The sequence below is a fragment of the Gymnodraco acuticeps genome, unplaced genomic scaffold (assembly GCF_902827175.1).
Source record: "Gymnodraco acuticeps unplaced genomic scaffold, fGymAcu1.1, whole genome shotgun sequence".
Taxonomy (NCBI): domain Eukaryota; kingdom Metazoa; phylum Chordata; class Actinopteri; order Perciformes; family Bathydraconidae; genus Gymnodraco; species Gymnodraco acuticeps.
The window spans coordinates 2,045,548-2,068,001 of NW_022989949.1; the positions used below are offsets into that span (position 1 = coordinate 2,045,548).

Here is a 22,454-nt window from a genome sequence, read left to right on the forward strand (position 1 = left end):
GAGTGTTTCTTCAGGTTGTTTCATTTCACGATAACATATTTACTGAACAGACTGAATCAGACTAATGCCTGGGGGAAAAAAGTGCGAGGATAACGATGTAACCTTCTCACCTCGTCGTAGAACTCCGGGCTCTGATTGTGGTGCAGGACGGCTGCGTAGGTGCTGCTGGTGAAGAGTGAGTCTCCCGGCTTGCCGTAGATGCACTGAAAGGCAAGCAAGCATCAAGAGTCAGTCATCAACTCTGGCCCTCTGATGTTGGGGGCCACGGCGGTGAGTAAGTGCTCTGAAATCTGTAATTACTGACAATATTTGGAGGTGAGGGTGCAAGCCCCTCATTGTATGTGGCTTTGAAGCTCCGACAGATTAAACAAAGAAGGTTACTCAACCTCGGCCTCATCAAGAAGAACGTCATGCAGTTTTGTGCCTTACATTTTTAAACTTTTCTAAATGTGTAATAATGACAGAAAAGCAACAAACACAGAACAGTTACGTCTCCTTGTGGGGTGACAAAAGTGTTCATGTTTCTTTCCAAATGCACCCTCAATCAGGACTGTGTATATCTGTGGAGGAAAGTCATGCTTGACCAGGTGAGAATATTTCCAATCAGGGGCAACAAAAAGGGATACAAATCTTCAGAGCCGTCCTGATGGCTGCTTTGATGCTGTAATGAGGAGGCTAACAGATGCAGTCATCTGTAATGAAGAACAATGAGCAGAGCTGCCAAGAGGAAGGACATTTCTGGATGCAAATTCAGACTGATTGGATCAGAAAAATGGAGCCTCTGCTGGAGGAGGGGAGAGGGTCAAAGAGGGGGGACAGTGGGGAAGAAGCTGGAGTGTGAGGAGGAAGGAGGGGGGATTATACAGATTTCAGAAAGGTCTGTTGTTGCGGTCACAGGGTGCGGTAGGACTGCAGGCGCTGTGCAGTGGTTTGTGAAGCAACACATCCAGGGCCCTTACAGACGCAGCAAGGGGGCTGATGGGAATTGTGATTAACCAGGCTCTTATCTGATGTCCCATACACATACTGAACCAGACATGCCTTCAAAACAAACATGTTGCACTGGTAGAGCTTGTCATTCTGTTCAGGGATTTTAAGTCAAATCTCAGGTAAACCAACAAATAAATTAAACCTGAGATCAGGATTGTAGGATTTTACTCTGAAAAATACATATTTGTGACTTGTGCAAAACCCAGAGCTTCCCCTAGCTTCCGCTGCTTGCTCCTGACAAAAGTTCTTCCTCCATGTACTTCCAGCATTGTTTGAGATCAGACTCACTTTATCTGATGTAGTGTACTGGAGGCTGAGACTCTATCAATTGCATCAAGGGCAAATGTTTTGTTGGTTGAATTCAAAGAAACCCCGTTTTCCTCCCTCTCTCCGAAAAACAATCCACGGTGCTTTGAAGACTCTTTCCAGCCGCAAATATTTGACACGGAGAGGAGCAGCGAGGATGAGGAGAGAGAGAGAGAAAAAAGAGTGACCATTCATTATCTTCTCCTGCCAGCTATAATAAGCGGTTTCCCTTTCTCCTCCTCTGGCCCCTCTGCTGCTCTCTGGGACCCACTTTGTGACAGCAATAGAAAGGAGAGTTGATCTTGTCTGAGGCCTCTGCTATCGATCACATCTCTCAAAGGACATTCCCAACATTGATATGACAGTCATTGTTTGGAGACCTTTGCAACAGACTCCTGCTAGTCGGCTGAAAATAAAGGTTGTGCTTGTTTATCTTTTTATTCTATCTTCTGCTATTTTCCTGTAAGCATGCTGTTTGAATAACAGATCAAAATATGATCACACTCCTCTCTCTGGATGACCCTGTTCAAATCCGTGTTTAGACTTCTTGTCCATAATTCACAATGTAAGATAAGAAGAACTTGAGCTGCATGAATTACATACATTATGTAATCCAGTTGATTTAAGTGTGTGAAGTTATAAAAGCTCTCAATGTCTCTACATGGACAATGCTGTCAAATGTCCTGAATACATTTTAATCTACATGAAAAAGTTCTACATTTTGGGAGTAATGTAATCATTTGAAAACACTGCTTCAAATCCTGTGTAGTAATTGACCTAAACATCTTGTGAACGTTGCATTTACAAATGTTTGATACTAGGTTCATATTAGGACTTTGTATCGAACTGTAATCGCAACCTTTCAGATCAAAATGACCTGTGAATACACTCCTGCATCACAACGTTAATGTGTGTATAGCTTACATAGGCAGAACATATGACAATATAGTATGCAGCTCATTAAACCCACCTTTAAAGAGGTCGCCCCTTCTTCATCTGAATCTCTGAACTGGATGCAGACTGCAATGTTTCTAGCCTGGTGTGGAGGAAACATGACATCAGTCAGGTAATGCTCAAAGTAGAGCGAATCATTGTCTACACACCGTATCAATTTGGAGATATATGCTTCATTTTGTGTAGCAGGCAACCACACAGAAATCAGATCAACTCTGAGAGTCACACCTTGGTGAAGGACTTCTGGTTGTCGTATTTGAGCTGCAGGGGGCAGACGTACAGCTGGTTCTTGTAGGATGTGTAGGGGTAGTTGTACTTGGCCTCCGCGGGCAGAAACTCCTCCACCTCCACTGAAACCCGCTCACAGCCGTCCTCGAAGGGCTTGACGGGAACATAAGAGGAAGTCACCGTATCTGCAGGGACAGAGTGCACGAGTAAGGGGAAAACCGTCGCCGCTGTGTTCCTGTTTTTAGTGCCATCCCAAGAGTTAACTTAAGATTATTCTGGATACTTCTAAGCTAAGAACTCCTCCTGGCTTTGGAACAGCCTTTTCTCCATCTGCAGCCGTTCAAAACTCACTTTTATAAGATGGCCTGATGATCTATTGCATGTTTCCTCTCATTATTAAATGTATGGTGGGCTATTTCCCTTTATTGTCATATCATATCTAAACTGTGCTAGTTTTAGTATCACCATTTTAGTTTTATTATACTTTCTTCTTCTAGCATTTCTGGCATTTTGTTGCCTTTTATACAAGATCACCTCCTTTATTTGTATCTAAAGTATTTATATATTTGGTTATTTATTTCACTAGAATTTTCACCATGAGCTTATTTCTTAAATCCATTGTTTTATTTCTGCATTCTGTTTCTCTATTGTCTTGTTTGCGTTTTAGGAACAGGAATACGGTTACTATTGTTTGATAACTATCCTTGTGATCAAGAATTTGAAGCTTATTTTACTTTTCTTTACGGCATTCCTCAGAGATGCAGAGGCAGAGGCAGAGGCAGAGGCAGAGGCAGAGGCAGAGGCAGCGGCAGCTAACTACAGGAGGCTTCAAAGCGGTTTATTGCCAGTTGTAATAGTACGGCACTCTGCTTCACTGTAACAGACAGACAAACATTAGGCTATGGGGAGTGTTTAGGAACGACAATATACTTGAGAAGTCAGGTGGAACACACTCGATGGTGACATTCATCTGTCCAGGGATGGTCTGAAGCTTGCTCTTCTCAGGTCTGTTGAGGAAAATAAAGATTTAAAATAAGAACAAGATTAAATAAAACAATGTTTCTACATTTGAATGTAGGCTTTTGTAAACTGGCTTTGATGCAATGCCTTTTTAAAAATGTATGTGCAAGGGCATGGGTGTTTTTGTGCTCTAGTTTCTAAGCACTGTCTGAAATAGCAGAAGATGTGATGACTCACTTCCTGATGTCAGCCAGCAGCTTGATGATGTCATCATTGGAGACTTTGCTGCTGTCCTGGCGGTAGAGAGGAGAAAACTTCCCGTCCATGTCCAAGCTGCCCTGGGCGTCTTTAAACACCTGCCTGAAAACACATTAGAGGAGGTGTGACATAAAACCCACGTTTACTTATTATGATGCCAGATGTTATGCATTTGAATTGGGTCGTTCTAAAAAAGGATCCAAACAGATTCGTTTCTGGGTCATATTTCTGACTTGTGTATTCTTCCTGTCTTACTTGGCAGCCCAGGCGAAAGGCATCCTGTACTGACCCAGGCGTTGGCATGTCTGCTTGGCAGCTTTGAGCACCTTCTGAGCAGTCTGCAGAGACAAACAGAAAGGAATCATTCAAATACAAAAGACAGAATGCTAAACTCGTAAGATCACTGCTGTTTGCTTGTCTTTGAATAAGGGAACACTGTGGACCTTGCTGATGTCAGAGGTCTTGATGTACGGCTCGGCGCAGTGTGTGATGCCGTTCTGCAGCACCTTCTCCACACGGGCCACCAGGAAGATGTCTGCATGAGGGTTGGTCACTGAAAAGATACCCTAGAGGAGAGAGGGGTATGAATAATTAGAGTAGGGACTTGATCATATGGATATGGGGTTGTATGTGCATTAGCAGGCTGTGAGAGTATTCTAGACTAGAAAGCACTTCTTCCAAACTGCTGGGTACTTTGATAGAAAAGCATTCATCAGTAATTCAAATGTCTTTTCGTTCTTAAATCTTTCCGCTGCTTCTCTACAAGGCAAGTGCAGGGGGAAGTGGCTGCTGTCAGCTGAGCTCATACAGGAAAACCACATGGGGCTCACTTCTATTTTTGCCCCGGTGCGAGGGGGCTGACTTCTAGCTCGTCAGTGTCAGCTCACATAAACAATCTCCAGGGGACAGAATTGACTTTCGGACAAAACACGCTGCTCCTATTAAGTTATGAGCGCATATTAGTTTGAAATGTATATTTAACCTCCTCTTGGGTTTCCCTAGAATGGAAACACAATCTAGACAGAAGTAGCAGGAAGTCATTTTAGAATTCATTACATTTTCAGGCAGCATAAGAATTGACACTACAGAGGGAGCATCTTCTAAGTGGCTAATTTAGCTTCAAATTGAAATACACGCAGACGTCACAAACAGTAATAATATAGAAGAGAGTATACGGACAGATAGACAGGCCTTCACCCTGTGCAACCACTCCCATCCGCCCTCATTCATTTATCTGCATGATTTCAAACAACCACATACATCTAATTCTCATACTGCCCAGAATGGCTCGCAGAAAGTGTTACAGCTTTTTTGCAAACAAATACTACTTGTTGTTGGCTTGAGGAACTCATTCACATTTTCACTGTGATCAACGTAATAGATCTGTGAATGATGTAATGAACTGGAATAGAAGCTGTGGCCTCCTCAGAGCTGCTGATGCAGTGGAGAGTGGAGGCTCAGTCCTTGGACCACACCCAACGCACCTAAATTAAAGCGTGGTCAGCTGAGCTATAATAACACACTAATCACAGAGGTAGAGACGGCTCCGTTAGTGTGTGTGTGTTTGTGTGTGTGTGTTCTGCTGGGGTAGGACTTTCACAGATGTCTGTTGGCAGAATGTAATATCAAGGGCAGAACTAAGACTTGGAACAGTTCTATTATTTCATGTCTGCAGCTTTTAAACTGTGTATGTTTGGCCTGCTACTGGTTGCTGCATTCTTCATTAGAGATACTGTTCAAGCTTACATCTCTCGGGCACTGCGTTGATACAACACTGAAAGTTCTGAAATCACAAATGCCATCTAAATGAGCACCACTGTGTTTCTGTTTCAGAAGACTTTGGTGCTGAAAGGGCATCTGAGGGTACAACACACAAATACAACCCTCTGAACTACAGTGCATAGAGGTTCTTATGGTGTTTCAAGTAGTCTATGTGCATTTCTCCACATGGGCAAAGAGGAATACAAATGGATATGTGTTCACACTGTTTGCTTTAGATTAGTATTTTTGTATATCTTCACTAGTAGCTATTCTTTCTCAAAACAGAGGAAGAGCAAAACACGTTATGAACTAACACTTTTTCAGTTAGTTCTTCATGCGGTTAAAACTCTAATCTGAAAGGATACCATCTTCTTCTGTCTAAAAGGCAGGCTATGTAAGCAGAGCCCATGTGACTTGGAAGAGCATACACTTCCCAGATCTCTGGTTTGATTTAGACTAGAGATAGACTACACTAAAGATGTTAAAATCACTTGCCTTAAAAGTTCATAATAGTTTTACTTTTAATACATAACTCATTACATTTTAAACCAATTGTACTTTTGGTAAATTAGTATTTTTCAACTGTCCAAATGTCATAAAAAACAAATCTATTTATTTATAATTAGTATACAAAATATGAATGATGAATTAAAGTCAATTAGATTGTGTTTGTTTGTTTTGTTCAGAAGACACTGATGTCAAAATATGTTTCCCAGACAGGATGAAGCATTGTTCCGAACACACCTCGCATCTGTGTGAACGATACTGCAATGATTCAGGCTCCTTGCCCCTTCTGATTGGCCGTGAGTCATTTCCTGAATCAAACAGATGTATAACCACAGCCAAGTCTCTACCTGTGTAGGGAAGCGCAGCAGAGCCTCGGACACCCTCTGAAGAAGCGGCAGGCCGTTCCCTTTGGCAGAGTCTCCGTTCACCATGCCTCCTCCCTCCCTGACTCCTCCTCCTCCTCCCCCCTCTGAGTCTGATGAAGGAGAGAGCTGCCCCGAGGCGTCGGTCAGCATCTCCTTGACGCACGGCGGGTTCAGGTCCACGTGGAAGTCGGCTGAGATCTTACAGCTCTTGGAGACGTCAAAGAGGGCGAGGCTGATGAAGAACGGCTCCACCTGGGGTCCAGCAGAGAGAGGCTTTCACACTTCAATACATCAGGCAGGATTACAATACCCCTGGATATAGTGACTGTCCATCACAGCTTTATTCAGAGCAATGCCTCAATTAAGAATTCCCCCCAGCTTTTCATTTTTCTGTGGAGAATAATGTTAACTCTTTAAATGTAATCTGCCATACTATCAAATATGTAACAATTGTAGATGTTTCCATTTTAAGAAACATTTGAACTACAGTTGTTCGAGACAAAATATTTACAGATAAATATTGTATAAACATTGCCTTCACGTATATCAGACACTTAAAATAAGTGTTATCTTATCCCGTGTATAGAAGCAGATGTTGGCTCTACAGTAGCACATTTCTGAATGACTGTGCACTTATGCCGGGATAGAACCATCCAATAATCATTAGACCTATCAGAGGCTGTGGAAGGAGAGGAGGGAGGAAGAGGGGGAGGGATTGAGAGAGCGTGCAAACCACAAATATGCGTCACTCTCCAGCCCCTCTAATGCACAAGCAGGCAACTCAATGTTTTATGACTACAGTAATCCACTCTGACTCTGAAGTGCTGTCTCATGATCCGCACATTAAACACAATGAAGAAATCTCCACCATTCATCAGACGGAGTTCTTGCATAAGTTATCTGGAGGAACAAAGTTTAACGCCTAGAGAAATGAACATAAGCGCTTACATTAAGACCAGCTAGCAACATCAGTGTTTTGATCTGTTTAGAAAATATGACAAAGATATGTAGTTGTGTTTTCCGTTGGCCTGGTTACTTCCATGGCTTTCAGACAGAGCAGCATGAATTATGAAAGTGTATTATCTGGGGCAGCCCTGCAGAGGGTGAGGAAGGTTGGGGATGTGTGAGGTTAAAAGGACGACTGTGTATTGAGATTAGGTTAAGTGCAATTAGAACAAATAATTACTACGGATGTACTATCACAATTGATTTTTATATTTTTTATTTATTTTTGACTGTAAAGTTGTTTTTTTAGGTCTGGATGCAATATGCCTTTAAAAATATTTTTATATGTGTATAATATTCTTTTTTTTAATTGAATCTTTTTGTGTAATTTTGTCTATGTATATAAGGTCTTGTGGTCATCTATTTGACTTTAAAAAGCTTTAGTTTCTCATTAGTAGTAATTAAGGAAAAATAGGAAGCAGTAGAGGTAAGAGTAACTTAAGCAGGATATTAATGGAGTCTTTCCTGTGGAGGTTAGGTGGTGACCTACATTGGTGAGGACGCCGTCCCCCTTCTCACTGACGCAGCCCTGCAGACTGAAGGTCAGGTCGTGGCAGCTGACCACGATACGACGGCCGAAACGCTCCTCGAACGGCTTCACATCTGGCTCGATCCCTGAGAAGTCCAGCCTCTGGATATCACACAGGAGGGAGGAGAGGGGGAAAGAAGGGAGGAGATAAAACAACAAGAAGAGAATGTTTGATCCAGGGGATATGAGAGGGGAGAAGCAGTGAAAGAAGGAAGAGGACAAAGGAGAAGGAAAGATCAAATAGTCTGAATCAATAGTGAAATAAATCAAACATAAAAGTGTCAAATGAAGCATGAAGCGTACCTGTGTCTCTGGATCCAGGGAGAAAAGCTTTTGTCTGCCTTCGTTCCTGTTGATCTTATTCAGCTGGTCCGTCTCCCTGGCATACTGCAGACACACACAGTGGAAGAATATCAGGCACAATATGTGCAATATGATGTAATGACACTTAAATACATTATTTCATTTGGAATTTAAATATCTTGTTGTTCAGATGTTTTTATAAGGATCCCCATTATGAAGTGAGATCAACCTTTCATCATCAACCCAAACAAAAACAAATCACACAATTCTTCAAGAAGTAATAATACAGTTCTATAAAAAAGACATAGTATTGCAAACACAAGTGTTTGTCTGAAATAACCTTCAATGATATATGTGTGTGTCCTGGGCTTTCAGGCGTATTCATTCCAAGTTTTAGTATCTTCAGTATTTTCTTTAACTTTATGCAAAGAATTCCAAAGCCTTTTCAAAGTGTTTTATGAGTTGTATATATTGCTATATTGTGTACTAAAGGGACATGTAGTTTCTCATAGTAAACCAACACACATCCAGACACAGTAAGACAAAGAAGAAGACGGTCAACAGGCAAAAAGGATAAGAATCTAATGCAGACAAACATATCAAAGCCTCAGGTCACGGTAAAAGCACTAATCCATCTCTCTCCTCCTCCTCTCTGTGACCAGCCTGCAGACAGGTGTTCTTGGGGAAAGCTGTGCTGGAGCGGCCCAGAGCAAACAGCGGTGAAGCAGCAGCACAGAGCACAGAGGGCTTTGTTGTCTGTGTGCAGCTCTGGGTTAAAGCAGGAGAGTCTCTGAATACACACTGGCGTAGGAAACAGACTCAAACACAGAGCTGCTCTTCTGTGGCTCTATCATTGTGTAAAGATTTATAAACAAGAGATAACAAATGTGGCATGGTACAAAACCTCAGACTCTTTCGAGATAACATGAAGCTTCTCGCAGTGTTTTTTCTTCTTTCTTTTCACTACTAACAAGAACAGCAACAAAACACAAGAAATACTACAAATACATAATACTTAGCTAAATAAAGCTGCACACTTAGGATATAAAAAACTACCATGTGAAATACAAAAAAGTGTAGGATTTCCATACAAATGTAAAATGTTTCTGAATATCTATATATCAATTATAGCATTTTAGATCCATTGCTTTTTTATTACAAATAAAGAAACGGGGAGAGGGGTACATTTTTGGAGAAAACCCAAAATGAAAGATTATTGTGGTGAATATACAAGAACATACTCTTCCTCTTAAGAATCTTAAACATTCAGTGAGAATAAAGTCACAAGTAGAAAAAAATAGTGCTTTTTTTTAATCAAGGAACCACTTTACTTTGCGAGGTCAAATCGCTATGAAGTATTCTTGCTGTGGTCAGATATAGGTCAGTATCTCCTCTTGTCTAAATTCATTATTGAACCATTCATCCTTCGTACCTTCAGTAGTTCAGGATGTAAGCCCCTCCCCAGGCTCTCCAGCAGGCTCTCCCCTTTACCTTGGCTGGCTGTGTCGTCATCTGGTTGAACGGGACAATGATCACAAATGAATCACAGTCTGATAACAAATCACTGATGAAAATCAGGTCCAGTAAAGCTCTGTTGCTCAATGTTTCTCTAATGGCTTCCTCTGGGCTGGGTGCAAGTTTCAAATAAACCGAATAAAACCTTACAGTCTACTGGGCAAATCAGAAAGAGGCTCTTCACTATTCTGCTGACTGCCAGGTGACGGGTGATGAACTGAGTGAACTCTAAGTGCCTCCTGTCTTTCACCCAGTCCCTCATCAGCAGCTCTGACCAAGCTATTTGGTTCCCTAGAACATTCTGCAGAGTATGCTATTAAAGAAGACGGGACAATAGATGCTTGCACACAAAGTCAAACTGCATTAGACTGTTGGCATTCTTCCACATCACTTCAAACCCTCAAACAGGCTCAGGTTATGTCCCAACATGTTATTATTGTGATCATGGCTAAATGGAGCATTACTTTACAGCAACATTGAAATGATGCTGTAAATAATAGGTTGACAGAAGTAGATCTAGACATGTGTTTATCCAAAGTGTCTTGGTAGGTAGAGTATTACTCACCCAGGGCACAGTCCAGTGTCTCTGCCCCGTTCCTCCTGTCCTGGCTGGGATCAGTGGCGTTCTGCAGAGCCTGTTTCAGCGTGATCACCCAGTCCTCCATCTCTGCTTCGCTGTCCGCCGCCAGGAAGTGGCTGTAGCGGTCTTGCATCTTCAGTTCGAAGCCATTGCGGCGCATCTTAGGGCTCTGAGGGGGGAAGAATTACTGGATTTGATATGCTTTACATTTTAAGTTCCACAAGAACAAAACACTCACAATAGATAAAAGATCATCCTATATTGTCCTAATAAGAAGATAGGTATGGTTTGGAATATGGAATGTCCCCTGGAGGTTAATATCATTCAATCAAGTCATTACATCCAGGGGGAGACTGTCCAATTAACTGAATTGGTTTTTTTGTACTTATTGGTTTGTACCATGGTTACAAGCAAGCTTAAACGACATCTCTAAAAGAAACACCTTAAAACAAGAACAGAGGCTATTTTGTTCGTCTGCGTAAACAAACTGAGAAACAGGTCACTTTTATGAAAAAAAACACAAAGAGAAAACTCTCAAAACTAGCTACTTAGGATCTGAACCTGTAGCCAAATTAAGGAATTTTCATTAAATGATCATCATATATCAAAGTCAGCTTTATTGTTAACATTTCTACATGTGTTATACAGACATTTGAAATACAGTCCCACAGTGTGACATATATACATAAAACAGATACAAAAAGGGCCTAGATAAACGGGCTATAAAACTAAGTAATAGTAGCATATAGTTAATAATATATTTAAAAAAACACAATCCACAGAACATGAATTTAGATTAATGCAAGTATTCTTTAGTGCAAATGAGAACATGATGTGCTGCAAAGTACTGTTTCAGTGCAGTAGCAGCGGAGATGGGTAGAAAAGTGACTGGTGCTGGATGAGGGAAGGGTGTGTGTGTGTGTGTGCGTGTGTGTATGTGTGTGTGTGTGTGTGTGTGTATGTGTATGTTTGTGTGTGTGTGTATGTGTGTGTGTGTGTGTGTGTGTGTGTGTGTGTGTGTGTGTGTGTGTGTGTGTGTGTGTGTGTGTGTGTGTGTGTGTGTGTGTGTGTGTGGGGGGGGGGGGGGGGGGGGGGTTAAAGTCCAGGTCCATTTGGGGCAGGGGGGAAAGGTCAGGGAAGAGATGTCAGAGGGAGGGAGGGAGTTCAGCATCCTGCCCGCCTGGTGGGCAGGATGCTGGAGAGGCTGTTGGAGGGGTGGGTGGAGTCACCCACAATGCTGAGTGCTTTGCGGGTGTGTTATATATGTCCTGTAGTGAGGGGAGTGAGGCACCGATGATCCTCTGGGCAGAGTTCACAATGCGCTGCAGGCTCTTGCGGTTGGAGGCGGTGCAGCTTCCAAACCACAGCGTGATGCAGCTGCTGAGGATGCTCTCAGTGGCGCCTTGGTAGAAACACAGCATGGGGGGTGGTGCTCCGGCTCGCTTGAGCTTCTGGATGAAGTACAGGCGCTGCTGGGCTTTCTTCGCTAGTGCGGCGGTGTTGTTTCTCCAGGTGAGGTCATCAGTGATGGTCACACCAAGGAATTTGGTGCTGCTCATCTGCTCCACAGCAGCGCCGTTGATGGTCAGGGGAAGGGGGGGTTGGTAGACACGTTTTGCCTCTCCACCTCTGTTCCTTACTTCTTACTTGCTACCCTTTTCCTTCAACCTATCCTAAGGGAGTCCATGTACGTAGACACGTTGTGCCTCTCCACCTCTGTTGTGCTGGGCTGAGCACACATCCTTGGGGGGCCCCGTACTCAGTATGAGGGTGTTTGAGGTGTTGTTGTTGACCCGTACAGCTTGTGGTCTCTCTGTGAGGAAGTCCAGCAACCAGTTGCAGAGAGAGGGGCTGAGGCCCAGGGGCCTCATTTATAACGCCGTGCGTAGGATTCACGTGGGAAGGTTGCTTACGTAGTAGAAATCCAAAAAATAGGTACAGACATTTTCCGATTCACCAAACATTGCGTACCGGCGAGGAAAGTGCGTATGGCACTTCCTACGCCTGTTTCCCTTTATAAATCACAATCAACTCGAAATGCGGCGCAGCTTTTGCGGGCTTCACGTAACGCCCATATTTGCCTATAAATAAAGAAACGCCCATTCATTCATTCATTCTGACTGACTTTATGAAGAAGATCGCAGGAAATGACGACAGAACAGCTAAAAAAGACATCTCACACCGTGTCAGATGTGGATTATGGTGGGGAGGTGGAGATAAATCATATTGTTTGGTGGATGCAGTTTGAACCAGAGTAGCAGCATGGAGGTCGGATCGTCACCAAAATAAATAAATAAATGGCCCGAAAAAGGTTCATGACAAAAACAATACACATAGCCTTCCTCAGGCAGTGTGTTTGTACCGGGGACAGGAGACCCCCCCTTGATGAGAGACTGTAAGAAGTGATCGGGGAATCCCTCCGGAGTGGAGTCATGACGACTGGATCTGAATTATGTTTTTGTATTTGGTGGTTTGTGTTCCAGCTGTCGATCAGCCAAGCCCAGCGTCTCCACTGCAGCCTGTGCGTCCCCCCCAGCAACCCTATATCCACCAGTTAAAGGAAATACAACTAATGTGTTGTGTTATATTAGCTGTACAATCTACCATATATGGTGTTCTTAGTTTCCATACCTCCTGTGTTTTACGAGCCACTTATCAAGTCTTGGCAAACGGCATAAAACACGATTAAACATGATAGTATATAAAACCATGCTCGTATCTACAACCTATAGAAATGCAACACGGCGTCAGTTTAAAGTAATGCTGTCCTCCTGCTTACCGCATAATTTATGAGAAAACATTTCATAACATTAACACAACATATTCGAGGTGGTTTTCAATAACATTTCCGTATTTATTTATTTCTCCAAGTTATGTTTTTGTGTGCACTGAGGAGTCTCAAACAGGCGTTTGTTTAATCATTTTAAGATTGGCTTTAATCAAAGTTTGAAAATGAATTCTTCATATATGATAAATGAGAGGTAACATTTTATTGATGGTATTATTTCCACATATGTCTCTCCATTCTTCCTTCTGCCAACGGTGTCGCAGTTTCTCGTCTCTCCCGTTGTTGTGCTTAGTGCGTACGCATGGGTTAGAGTTTGCGTGGAGGACCGCACGTTTTCCCGTCAAGTTAGTATTTTATAAATCGCAAACATTGCATAGAAACTGGCGTACGCCATTTTTTGAGCTTATATCCCTTTATAAATTAGGCCCAGGTCTGTACGTTTTTGCACAAGCTGCTGGGGGATGATTGTGTTGAATGCTGAGCTGAAGTCTATGAATAGCATTCTAACGTATGAGTCCTTAGTGTCCAGGTGTGTGAGGGCTGGGTGAAGAGCGGAGGATATTGCATCCTCTGTGGACCGTTTAGCTCGGTAGGCAAACTGAAACGGGTCCAGCGATGGGGGGAGGGTGGATTTGATCTGCTTCATGACCAGCCTTTCAAAGCACTTGATGGTAGAAGTCAGTGCGACGGGGCGGTAGTTGTTGAAGCCGGATGGAGATGACTTCTTTGGCACAGGCATGACTTGTATGTTGGTGTGATGGTTGTATGTGGCTGCCTGCTTAAACATGTCCCAGTCTGTAGTGTCAAAGCAGTCTATGACACCTGATGTACTTATATGATTCTGTTTTCTTCAAGTTTGTATCTTCGTGGTCGAATGCACTTATTGTGAGTCGCTTTGGATAAAAGCGTCAGCTAAATGCAATGTAATGTCTTGAAGTGCAGCAGTACTGTCCTCTGACCACACCCGTATCTGTTTTGAAACCAGTTTGGTCGCTTTTACCCTGGGTTGGTCGGCCGGTTTCAGCACAACAGTGAGGTGGTCAGAGAGGCCGATGTGGGGAGGGGGGACGCCTTGTATGCTCCCTACAGTAAATGTAGGCTACAATGTTTAATTTAGTCACTTTTTTGGTTGTTTGTGTGCCGCAGGATTTATTTTACGTAAAATATTTACCGTGGCTCAAAAAATATTGAAAAACACTGATTTAATCTATACATTTAAAAAGAAAACATTCTCTACAATAAACGTTTTGCAGTGCTTCAGATTGAGATTGTCCTAATACTGGGTCATTTCCAGGTAAACGCTGCGGTCTTTTGGGTGCTTCCACTGTATGCCAGCAGCCAGAATGAGTCTCCTCACTCTTCCCATTCATCTTCTGAATGTGTTCATCAAACTGAAAGCTTCCTGGCAGCCTCTGCTGTGAGCGCTGACCTGAATGAGGTACCAGCCTGCGCCGTGAGCCAACCGCAGCAGCCCCCCATAATCCCACAGAACGGGACTTTTCTGCCGAGTCCTCGGAATGCAACAAATCTGTTTAATCAAAGCGACTAAAACCCCTTGGAGCGTGGCGAGACGAGGAAACACACTGATGTTCACGAGGATGGGAGCTTGTGCCAAAAAACTGAAAACTAACAGTGAGCACAGAGGGTCAGAAGAGTTTGATGAAGTAAGCAGCCAGGTTTATTTCGAGCTTAACGGTTGTAAAACAGAAGAATCTTAAGCCTTTTCTACCTGAACAACGTCTATGCAGGAGTCCAGGTAGATGGATCCTTTTGTGTCCTTGCAGTTCTTCTCGTCCTTGTAGGAGTTGAGGATGTAGGAGCCGTCGGGGAGTTGAGACAAGTAGAAGTACCTCCTCTTGAACACCTGCAATTAGCGACAGGAGAGATCAAGACAGAGGAATATCGAACAGATTGAGGATGCTGTTTTTGGCCTAAATTGATTTTAAATTGGGGATGATGATGTATGATGGGGTTGGTTTAATGCAGAAGATGATAGAGAATGCTGTACATTCAATAGCAACAAAGGACTAAAGGTGTAACTTTGTGTTTTTGTTTACCAAAAAAAACACTTTGATTTAAATAAGATCAAAAGTCAAACTGTATTGCTATCTGTACACCGACATGTGTCCCCTTGTTCTTTTTCATTTAGCTTTTCATTGATAAGGTAGTGTATTTGTCTTTCAGCCCTATACATGACTTTGTTAAATCCTACCTTGAAACCTAAAGTATCGGTGTACGTACAATATAGAATGTTGTTTACGTATGTGTGTCTTTATAAGCATACTCATGGAAACCCACCTCCTGACTTTGCAGTTAAAATGCAAAAACGTTGAAACTGGATGACTAACGGGAGGGCTATATTCTTTATGAGCTAAGCTTTCTTAGATTTGGTTTCTGATTGTCTGTTTCATTGATTGTCTGTATTAAGATAAATAATAATACTATTGCTTCTCTAGTTCTGTGGTGAACCCTACTGCTCTGTTGTTGTTGTTGTTGTTGTTGTGTTATGTGTTGCTGTTATGTTGTATGAATAGCAGACAGGGCATCTGGTGGTGACTCACCCTCATGGTGACAGACAGGCTGCTGTTGATGTTGGCTTTCTGCAGCCAGCCCTGCTTCATGATGCCTCCCCTCTGGGAGCACAGCGAGGCTGAGTCCTGACAGGAACAGACACATATTGAAAAGCAATCAAGACAGAATCAATTATACATACTCTCCTGTTAATTGTTCTTACTTATTAAGCATCACAATATCCAATAACATTCAGCACAAGGGAATGGTCTCTCTCATATACACCACACACACATTTTCAGGAGTAACACCACTTGGAGGAATGCCCAGTAAAAGGAGCGCTAATTCACTTAATGTAAACCGGGAACGTGACACACATATTATGACATTGATTGAAAGGGGTCGAGGTGTGTATGTGTGTTTATGTGTGTGCACAATTGAGACCAGACTAATCACATTGAAGAGGCATTCTGTCCTCCAAGCGTCACACACCACCCCTCCTTCCAGCTGTCCTGTAATCTAATTGGCTGGCTGCTCTCCTTCTGTAGAAGTCTATGCTTCCCTCAGACACACCAAACCTTGCATCATGTGTCATGTCCCTGACTGAATTTGTATTGATTTATTGTTACGGCCTGTGGATGGCTATAAAAAGACATAGTAAAGCTTTTCAGAAGCTAATAACAATATAATGATTGTTTGCTTCATCACCTGTATGCGTGTTTTCTCTATTTCCCTAAATATTGTTTCTACACGCCCCCAGCTTTTAGCAGTAGCACTTCCCATTTCAAGAAGGAACAGAGCCTCTCACTGCCATCCCCATTCAAGCAGCCTTTTTTTAAATTTCAATTAAACTTGTTCTCTGTCTGAGTTTATCCGCATCCGGTTAGAGGGAGGAGGATCGATGCGGGCTATTTATAGGACGTATAAAGCTACTGATTTCCCCTCCTCACGCTCAGTCTCTGAGGGGTCTCACTGCTGGCTGGACTGAAGGACCGACAGACCATCAGTCACAGAAAATCATCCAGGAGAATAACCAGCTAAATGCATGTCTACATTTGCTCATGTTTCCAGGATATGGAGGCATATGAAAGGAGCCAAATGTGTCTTATCTCTATAATTCAAAAGATTCAAAGGTATCTTTTGAATTTCCGGGCAGGGTTTATAGCACATCACTAAAAGCTGTGCCTATATATGTGTGGCACAATCTGTCCATAAAGGGTCCGGTGAGTCAATAGCAGACCACTCATCCTCATACTCTCTACTCCTGTAATCTATTCTTTTCTATCCTCTCTTTACCCAAAACCTTTTCCCTCTCTGACCTCTCGAGGTTTTATTAGAGGGAAACAGGTTTGCAGAGTGGCTTATTCCAGCCGGGGAGTGTTATGGCCGTATTCACAGCTTACCTCCTTACCTCTCATCAATTCCAACTAAGGCTCCAGTGGGGACCTTGTTCCCTGAGTGTGCCTTTCCACCTATGTTTCTTACTCTTACTTGCTTCCCTTTTCCCTCAACCTATCCTAAGGGAGTGCTTGTTCTTCCTTCTGTCTGTCTGTGACTGTGTATTCTCATGTTCCGATTAACCCAGCCTCCCCCAAATGTTCTTGTTTTGTATCTATATCTACGCCGGGATCCGGAGTTGAGGCTGATCCTGTTGCTGTGGTCGTGTGCCCTGGATCCCCTATCCTGAGTTCTGGATCTGAGTCCTGGACTTCGAGTCGTGGCTGAACCTGTCTCTGCGGTCCTGCCTGACTCTCACCATACTACTTCCCTGATGGCTCCCACAGGATTGTAGCTGACATCCTCGTGGATTCATCTTCTTATTACAAATACATGCATTTCCTAACATTCGGTCTATATGCTGTAAAATGTATTATCTCTTCGATTTACACACGGCATCTATTGCACGTCTGTCCGTCCTGGGAGAGGGATCCCTCCTCTGTTGCTCTCCCTGAGGTTTCTCCCATGTTCCCTTTAAACTGTGGGGTTTTCTCTGGAAGTTTTTCCTTGTACGATGTGAGGGTCTAAGGACAGAGGGTGTCATTTTCTCATACTGATATTCTGCACAATCTGTGCTGTTGTATTTGCTGTAAAGTGTCTTTACTGTAGGGTATTTTTTATTGTACAGCACTTTGGCTCGACCAAAAATCGTTTATAAATGTGCTATATAAATAAAACTTGATTTGATCCTCGCCGCACTGATCAATGACTGTGATCTAACGGGCCCCCCTACTCACCTCGTCTTTGGCGTCTTCATCGATCTCGAACACATGAGCTGGCAGCTTGTCTGTCTTCAGGCCTTTGCTTTGAAAAGACAGCGAGTGAGTGTCAGCAGTCTTCAATAAATCAGCCCCTTCCCCACTGTACTCCCCCTGTGGTGAGATCTGTCTACGTCTTGACTCTTTGTAAAACATGCAACAAATCGCTGCTTGAACTGTTGCCGTTGCTTTTTACTGTATGTGTTGGTCAGTAAGTTTAGCACCACCGTATCTGACAGTGTATTTAGTACAAAATTGCAATATGGAATAATACAATATTTTAATTGTAGGAAGTATATATGTTTTAAACGGAGACCCTAAAGGGACATGAAAAAAAACAGAGAGAGAAAAAGTCAGGATAACGGGTTAGTATCTCGTGCGCATGAGATACTAACTCGTGGACGTATATTTAATCATATTATTAAACATAAAATGGTGATAGATGGATGCTGGTGACCAGCCCAGCATACCAGCATACTATGCTGGTCTATGCTGTGTTTTTTAGCTGGCCAGGATGGCTGGTTTAGCTGGTTTAGCTGGTTTAGCTGGTCAACTTAGCTGGTCAGGCTGGTTGACCAGCCTGAGTCAGCAGGGGACTCTGAGAGTCACGGACATGAATGCTGTAGTGAAATATTTGTATGTATTCATGTTAGCAAACTATGGATAAGCTTAAAATGGGAATAATTTGGGTAAAACTGTGAGCTGGATTTGGGGCCTGTTGACATGTGTTTTTGAGGACAAAGGAAGATGGGGGAAGGTGAGAGCATGTCTTGATTTGCATTCAGCTTAGATCTAGCTACAGTGATTGGGGAAACCGGAGATCTGAGGTGTTTGTGATATTTGGGGCTGCCAATCAAGGAGGTCCAAATGGGAGGATCGGATAACTCCTCCCATTGTTAAAAAGTTAACAGCATTTAATTACACAAAAGATGCGGTGGTGTACAAAATGAAATGTGCGAGTGGAGGCGCTCTCCTCATCCGCCCGGTCAGTCCAGGTCAGCCGGTAGAAAGAGGTCAATCCTTGGCTTGCTCTTCCTGTTGTCATCGGAGGTCTTCTCCGATTGGCCGGCGTCGTCGGGGGGGGCGGGTCCAATGCAATTCCTGCCTTTTTCTGTTGTTAAATGATATCATTCTGGTGTCTGTGGTTATTTAAACATGTCCTAATAAACGTTATTCAGCGGTAATAAACGAGTGCTAAACCCAGTGTGCTCGGTGTACAACATCACATGTCATTTCACCTTTGATTCACGGTCTGAAAATGCAGCATTTTGCCACATGCTAATGCTAACCGGAAATGTATAATTTTCAGAATAAAAGTATTAAGTTAATAGTTAGTAAACTTCCGGTTTTTCAGAATAAAACTGATTTCAATTAAATAGTGTATTTAATTCAAATTACGCCATATCAACATTGATTTTAATTTCTAACAATGCATAGATCAAAGCAGACTGGTTTACAGACTCTCCTGCTTTGCCAATCCGGTGCTTAAACAAACAGCTCTCCACCCCTGGCTGAAATGTCCATAAAATTAAGTCTGAGTTCGAAATATATATCAAATAATGTATGCACTGCCATTTCCCCACGTAAACATAACAGTCTGTAATGAAATGGTTGTCTCCACTTCCTCCTTGGCGCATCGGTAACTTTCTAAAAAAATTAAATAAAGTCAGGAAAATGGGTTTGTTTCTCGTGCGCACGAGAAACAAACCCATTTTCCTGACTTTATTTTTTTTCTCATATTTATTTTTTATGTCTCAAACCGTTATCCCGACTTTTCTTTTTTTCTCTCTCTTTTTTTTTTTTCAAGGTCCCTTTAGGCGCTCCGTAGTTTTATATAGCTAAATATGTGGTCAAATAAAATGTTGAATAAAGTATTGTTGAGCAGCAGAGATATTCCGGGCTACAAATCATATTTTAAACTTCTGTTTGTTACAGATCTTCCACCATGATTTCTTTTTTTATAATAATGAGAATAATGATGCCAAAATGACCAACCACTCCATGTATTCATCATACTCCAGTCAAAATCATTGCAATTGGTTATTTTATTTGTATTTGGGGTTTTTTCTGGAATTTCGAGGGCATATGTCAAATGTTGTTACGCATGTCTCCTTCATTCCAATGTATGGTGGAGTGCATGTTGCGGCATTAACACATATTTCCTTTAGGAAGCTTTATCACCATTTGAATAACTTACAACATCTGTGCTGCACCTGTGTTGTAAAGGAGAATCTGATTTACAGTATGTCCTCTTCACTGCTGAGGCATCATGTTACATGTATATACAGCGACAGAGATGTGTTGCATGTTGTCATCCAGCAGACCCACCTGAGCAGAGTAAATCTCTTTCACATGTTGCATGTTTGGCAGTATAGAACTTGTTTTGCACTAGCAGTAGAAAAATATGTTGTCCTTACCTTGGCAACATGCGAAAGTCACCAGAGTAAGCCTCGTACTTGTAGTTGATTACATGCCAGTCGGTGTTGTACATCTTGATGCACTGCCAAACAGAGAGCTAGATTAGGGGCGGCAGAAATACAACAAGCATCCCATAGCAGCAACGTGACCCAACAGAGCACACAGTTCTTTCCAGACAGATCCTCCAGCTCTGTATTATTTATGAACTCAAAATAAGTCTGAAAGTAGCAGAAGAACTCTTTAGCCCTGCCGTGAGTTCTACTTGGCATTACTCAAGATGGTTTTCACTGTGCATATCACTTTTAATTCAATATGAACTGCAAGCAGAACTTCTCAATTAAGTCAACTGAAAGGATCTTTGTCCAATAGATGCTGAGTAAGCCTGGATCTGTTTTAAAGATCCCTATGACAGTTGTTTCCATGCTATATCACAGTCACGGGAGCTGGCGGAGGGAAACAGATTTAGAGCCAGGCAGAAAAGCGGCAATATATCTTCAGTAGAGCATGTGTTAAGCACTGGCCTGTGCATTATGTGTTCCTTTAGGAGCTTTAAGTGACCACTTCATGCAGAAAGTCTCGTGTGAAGTCATCAAGAAATGTTTGTAACGTCAAGAATAAATGCCGTAACTTCAATGTTTGTTTTTGGAAAGGAGTCACTGCAACATATGTGCAGTTTGAGACAAATAAGTGTCAAGTCCTACACATGGGCCGGATGGATTATACCTCCATGGCAAACAGACTCCTGGCCTCTCGCTCTGCATTCTGAGGCACAGAGGGAACGATGGTCCTCCTCTGCCGTGAGATCTGGGACTCCTACGACACACAACACAACAATGTTATAATGACAGTTCTTTATCCTCCCATCGAATAGTAAAACAGCAGGAAGCCTTCAACAACGACTGGTAGAGAGAAAGTGAATGAAAGAAAAAAGAAGACACAGATGCAAGGAAACAGATGAGTGTCAAAAGATAGAAAAAGAGCAAGACGTGGCTCTAAGCAAAATGTTTAACTGGCTGGGTTGTGTTTGACTGAAGTGTAAATAATCAAGCTTGGTGTGTTAGTGGAAGAGTGATTCATGATGGGACATCTTTCTTTGGACGGGGATATTTGACAGCTCTTTGTTCCCCGTTTGACTCAGGCAGTTTAACAAGAAAAGAAATGCTGATTTGGCTGTTTTCAGTGGGGGAGGAAGACGAGAGGCAGTAGGAGACAAAGCATGAGGGGACTCACCGAGACATCGTCCACAGGGCACAGCAGCAGGTCTCTGTGGGGGTCGCTGTGGATCTGGGCCTTCCTCTGGAACACCACAGCTTCATAGTCCAGCGGTTCGATGATCTTTGGCTGCTCCTAAAAGACGGAGGAAGACGAATAAATGTCACTTCAAAAAATGAACAATTTCTTTTTGATTTGATGTTGTGATGGTTCTGTGTGTACTGTGGCTCTGGTAAGCTCCACATGGCCTTGCTTGTTTGAATGCAGTTCACAAGGGCTCAACCCCAGAAGCTCTTAACAACCCGTACAAAAGCAGAGCTACAAGAGATCAGAGAAACAACCACAGAGTTCAGAGGTGCACAGGGAAACAGTGGCTCAGACAGCTGTGGCTGGGTGGACAACAAAAAGGTGAAAATGACGAAAGCGAAGCAACTGACATCTGGCATTCAAGGTAAGACAAAATAGGAATGGAATCCATCTGACTTGACAGTTATGTGATGTCAAATAAAGCGCGTGTTCTTGACAGAAGCATAATAATAAAACAAAAGACAAGAAAGAAATCACATGCCGTATAGCTGATCATCATAACTTCCTGTTTTGAGTTTCATAGAGAAGTGAAAGATATGAAATGCATGAATGTCTTCAAGTGGCATACAGGCTAAAAGCTAGCCGTGCACAATTAGGTCAAGATGTGATCACAAGTATAAACCTAAAACCACTTGGTAAGATTCACAATTAATTCCCAAGAAAGTGCAACTTTAAGCTCAAGCTAAGCAATGAAAATGGTGATGAATAGCTTAGCCAATAAGCCCCGGCTGAGCGTTGGACTCTGCAGAGGAGATGGTCAGACTGTATGGGTTTGATCAGCGTCTTCTGCTGAGCCAAAGTGGGGAGAAGAACTGCGACAATGCGCTTCAGCTGGCGGAGCGGGATTGAGTCATTTTCCACCTCGTCACATTCCCATTTAAGCGTTGTGCAGCTGAGATGCAGAGCTGTGTTTTCCTACTGC

General features: G+C 42.7%; 1 protein-coding gene across 3 annotated transcripts in view; it reads right to left on the bottom strand.

The window, feature by feature from the left end:
- Positions 1-22,454, bottom strand: part of dock11 (dedicator of cytokinesis 11) — a 75,861-nt gene that overhangs the window by 48,081 nt on the left and 5,326 nt on the right. For all 3 annotated transcript variants that reach the window (XM_034210559.1, XM_034210558.1, XM_034210560.1), the window contains exons 2-19: positions 21,464-21,580; positions 20,957-21,046; positions 20,233-20,315; positions 17,795-17,861; positions 15,611-15,706; positions 14,779-14,913; positions 10,247-10,430; positions 9,599-9,678; positions 8,167-8,250; positions 7,825-7,965; positions 6,312-6,581; positions 4,140-4,262; positions 3,952-4,034; positions 3,676-3,798; positions 3,409-3,485; positions 2,479-2,663; positions 2,267-2,332; positions 111-203 (exon numbers count right to left, since the gene is read on the bottom strand). In XM_034210559.1, coding sequence (XP_034066450.1) covers positions 111-203; positions 2,267-2,332; positions 2,479-2,663; positions 3,409-3,485; positions 3,676-3,798; positions 3,952-4,034; positions 4,140-4,262; positions 6,312-6,581; positions 7,825-7,965; positions 8,167-8,250; positions 9,599-9,678; positions 10,247-10,430; positions 14,779-14,913; positions 15,611-15,706; positions 17,795-17,861; positions 20,233-20,315; positions 20,957-21,046; positions 21,464-21,580 — 2,097 coding nt within the window. The remainder of the gene's footprint in view (positions 1-110; positions 204-2,266; positions 2,333-2,478; positions 2,664-3,408; positions 3,486-3,675; positions 3,799-3,951; positions 4,035-4,139; positions 4,263-6,311; positions 6,582-7,824; positions 7,966-8,166; positions 8,251-9,598; positions 9,679-10,246; positions 10,431-14,778; positions 14,914-15,610; positions 15,707-17,794; positions 17,862-20,232; positions 20,316-20,956; positions 21,047-21,463; positions 21,581-22,454) is intronic.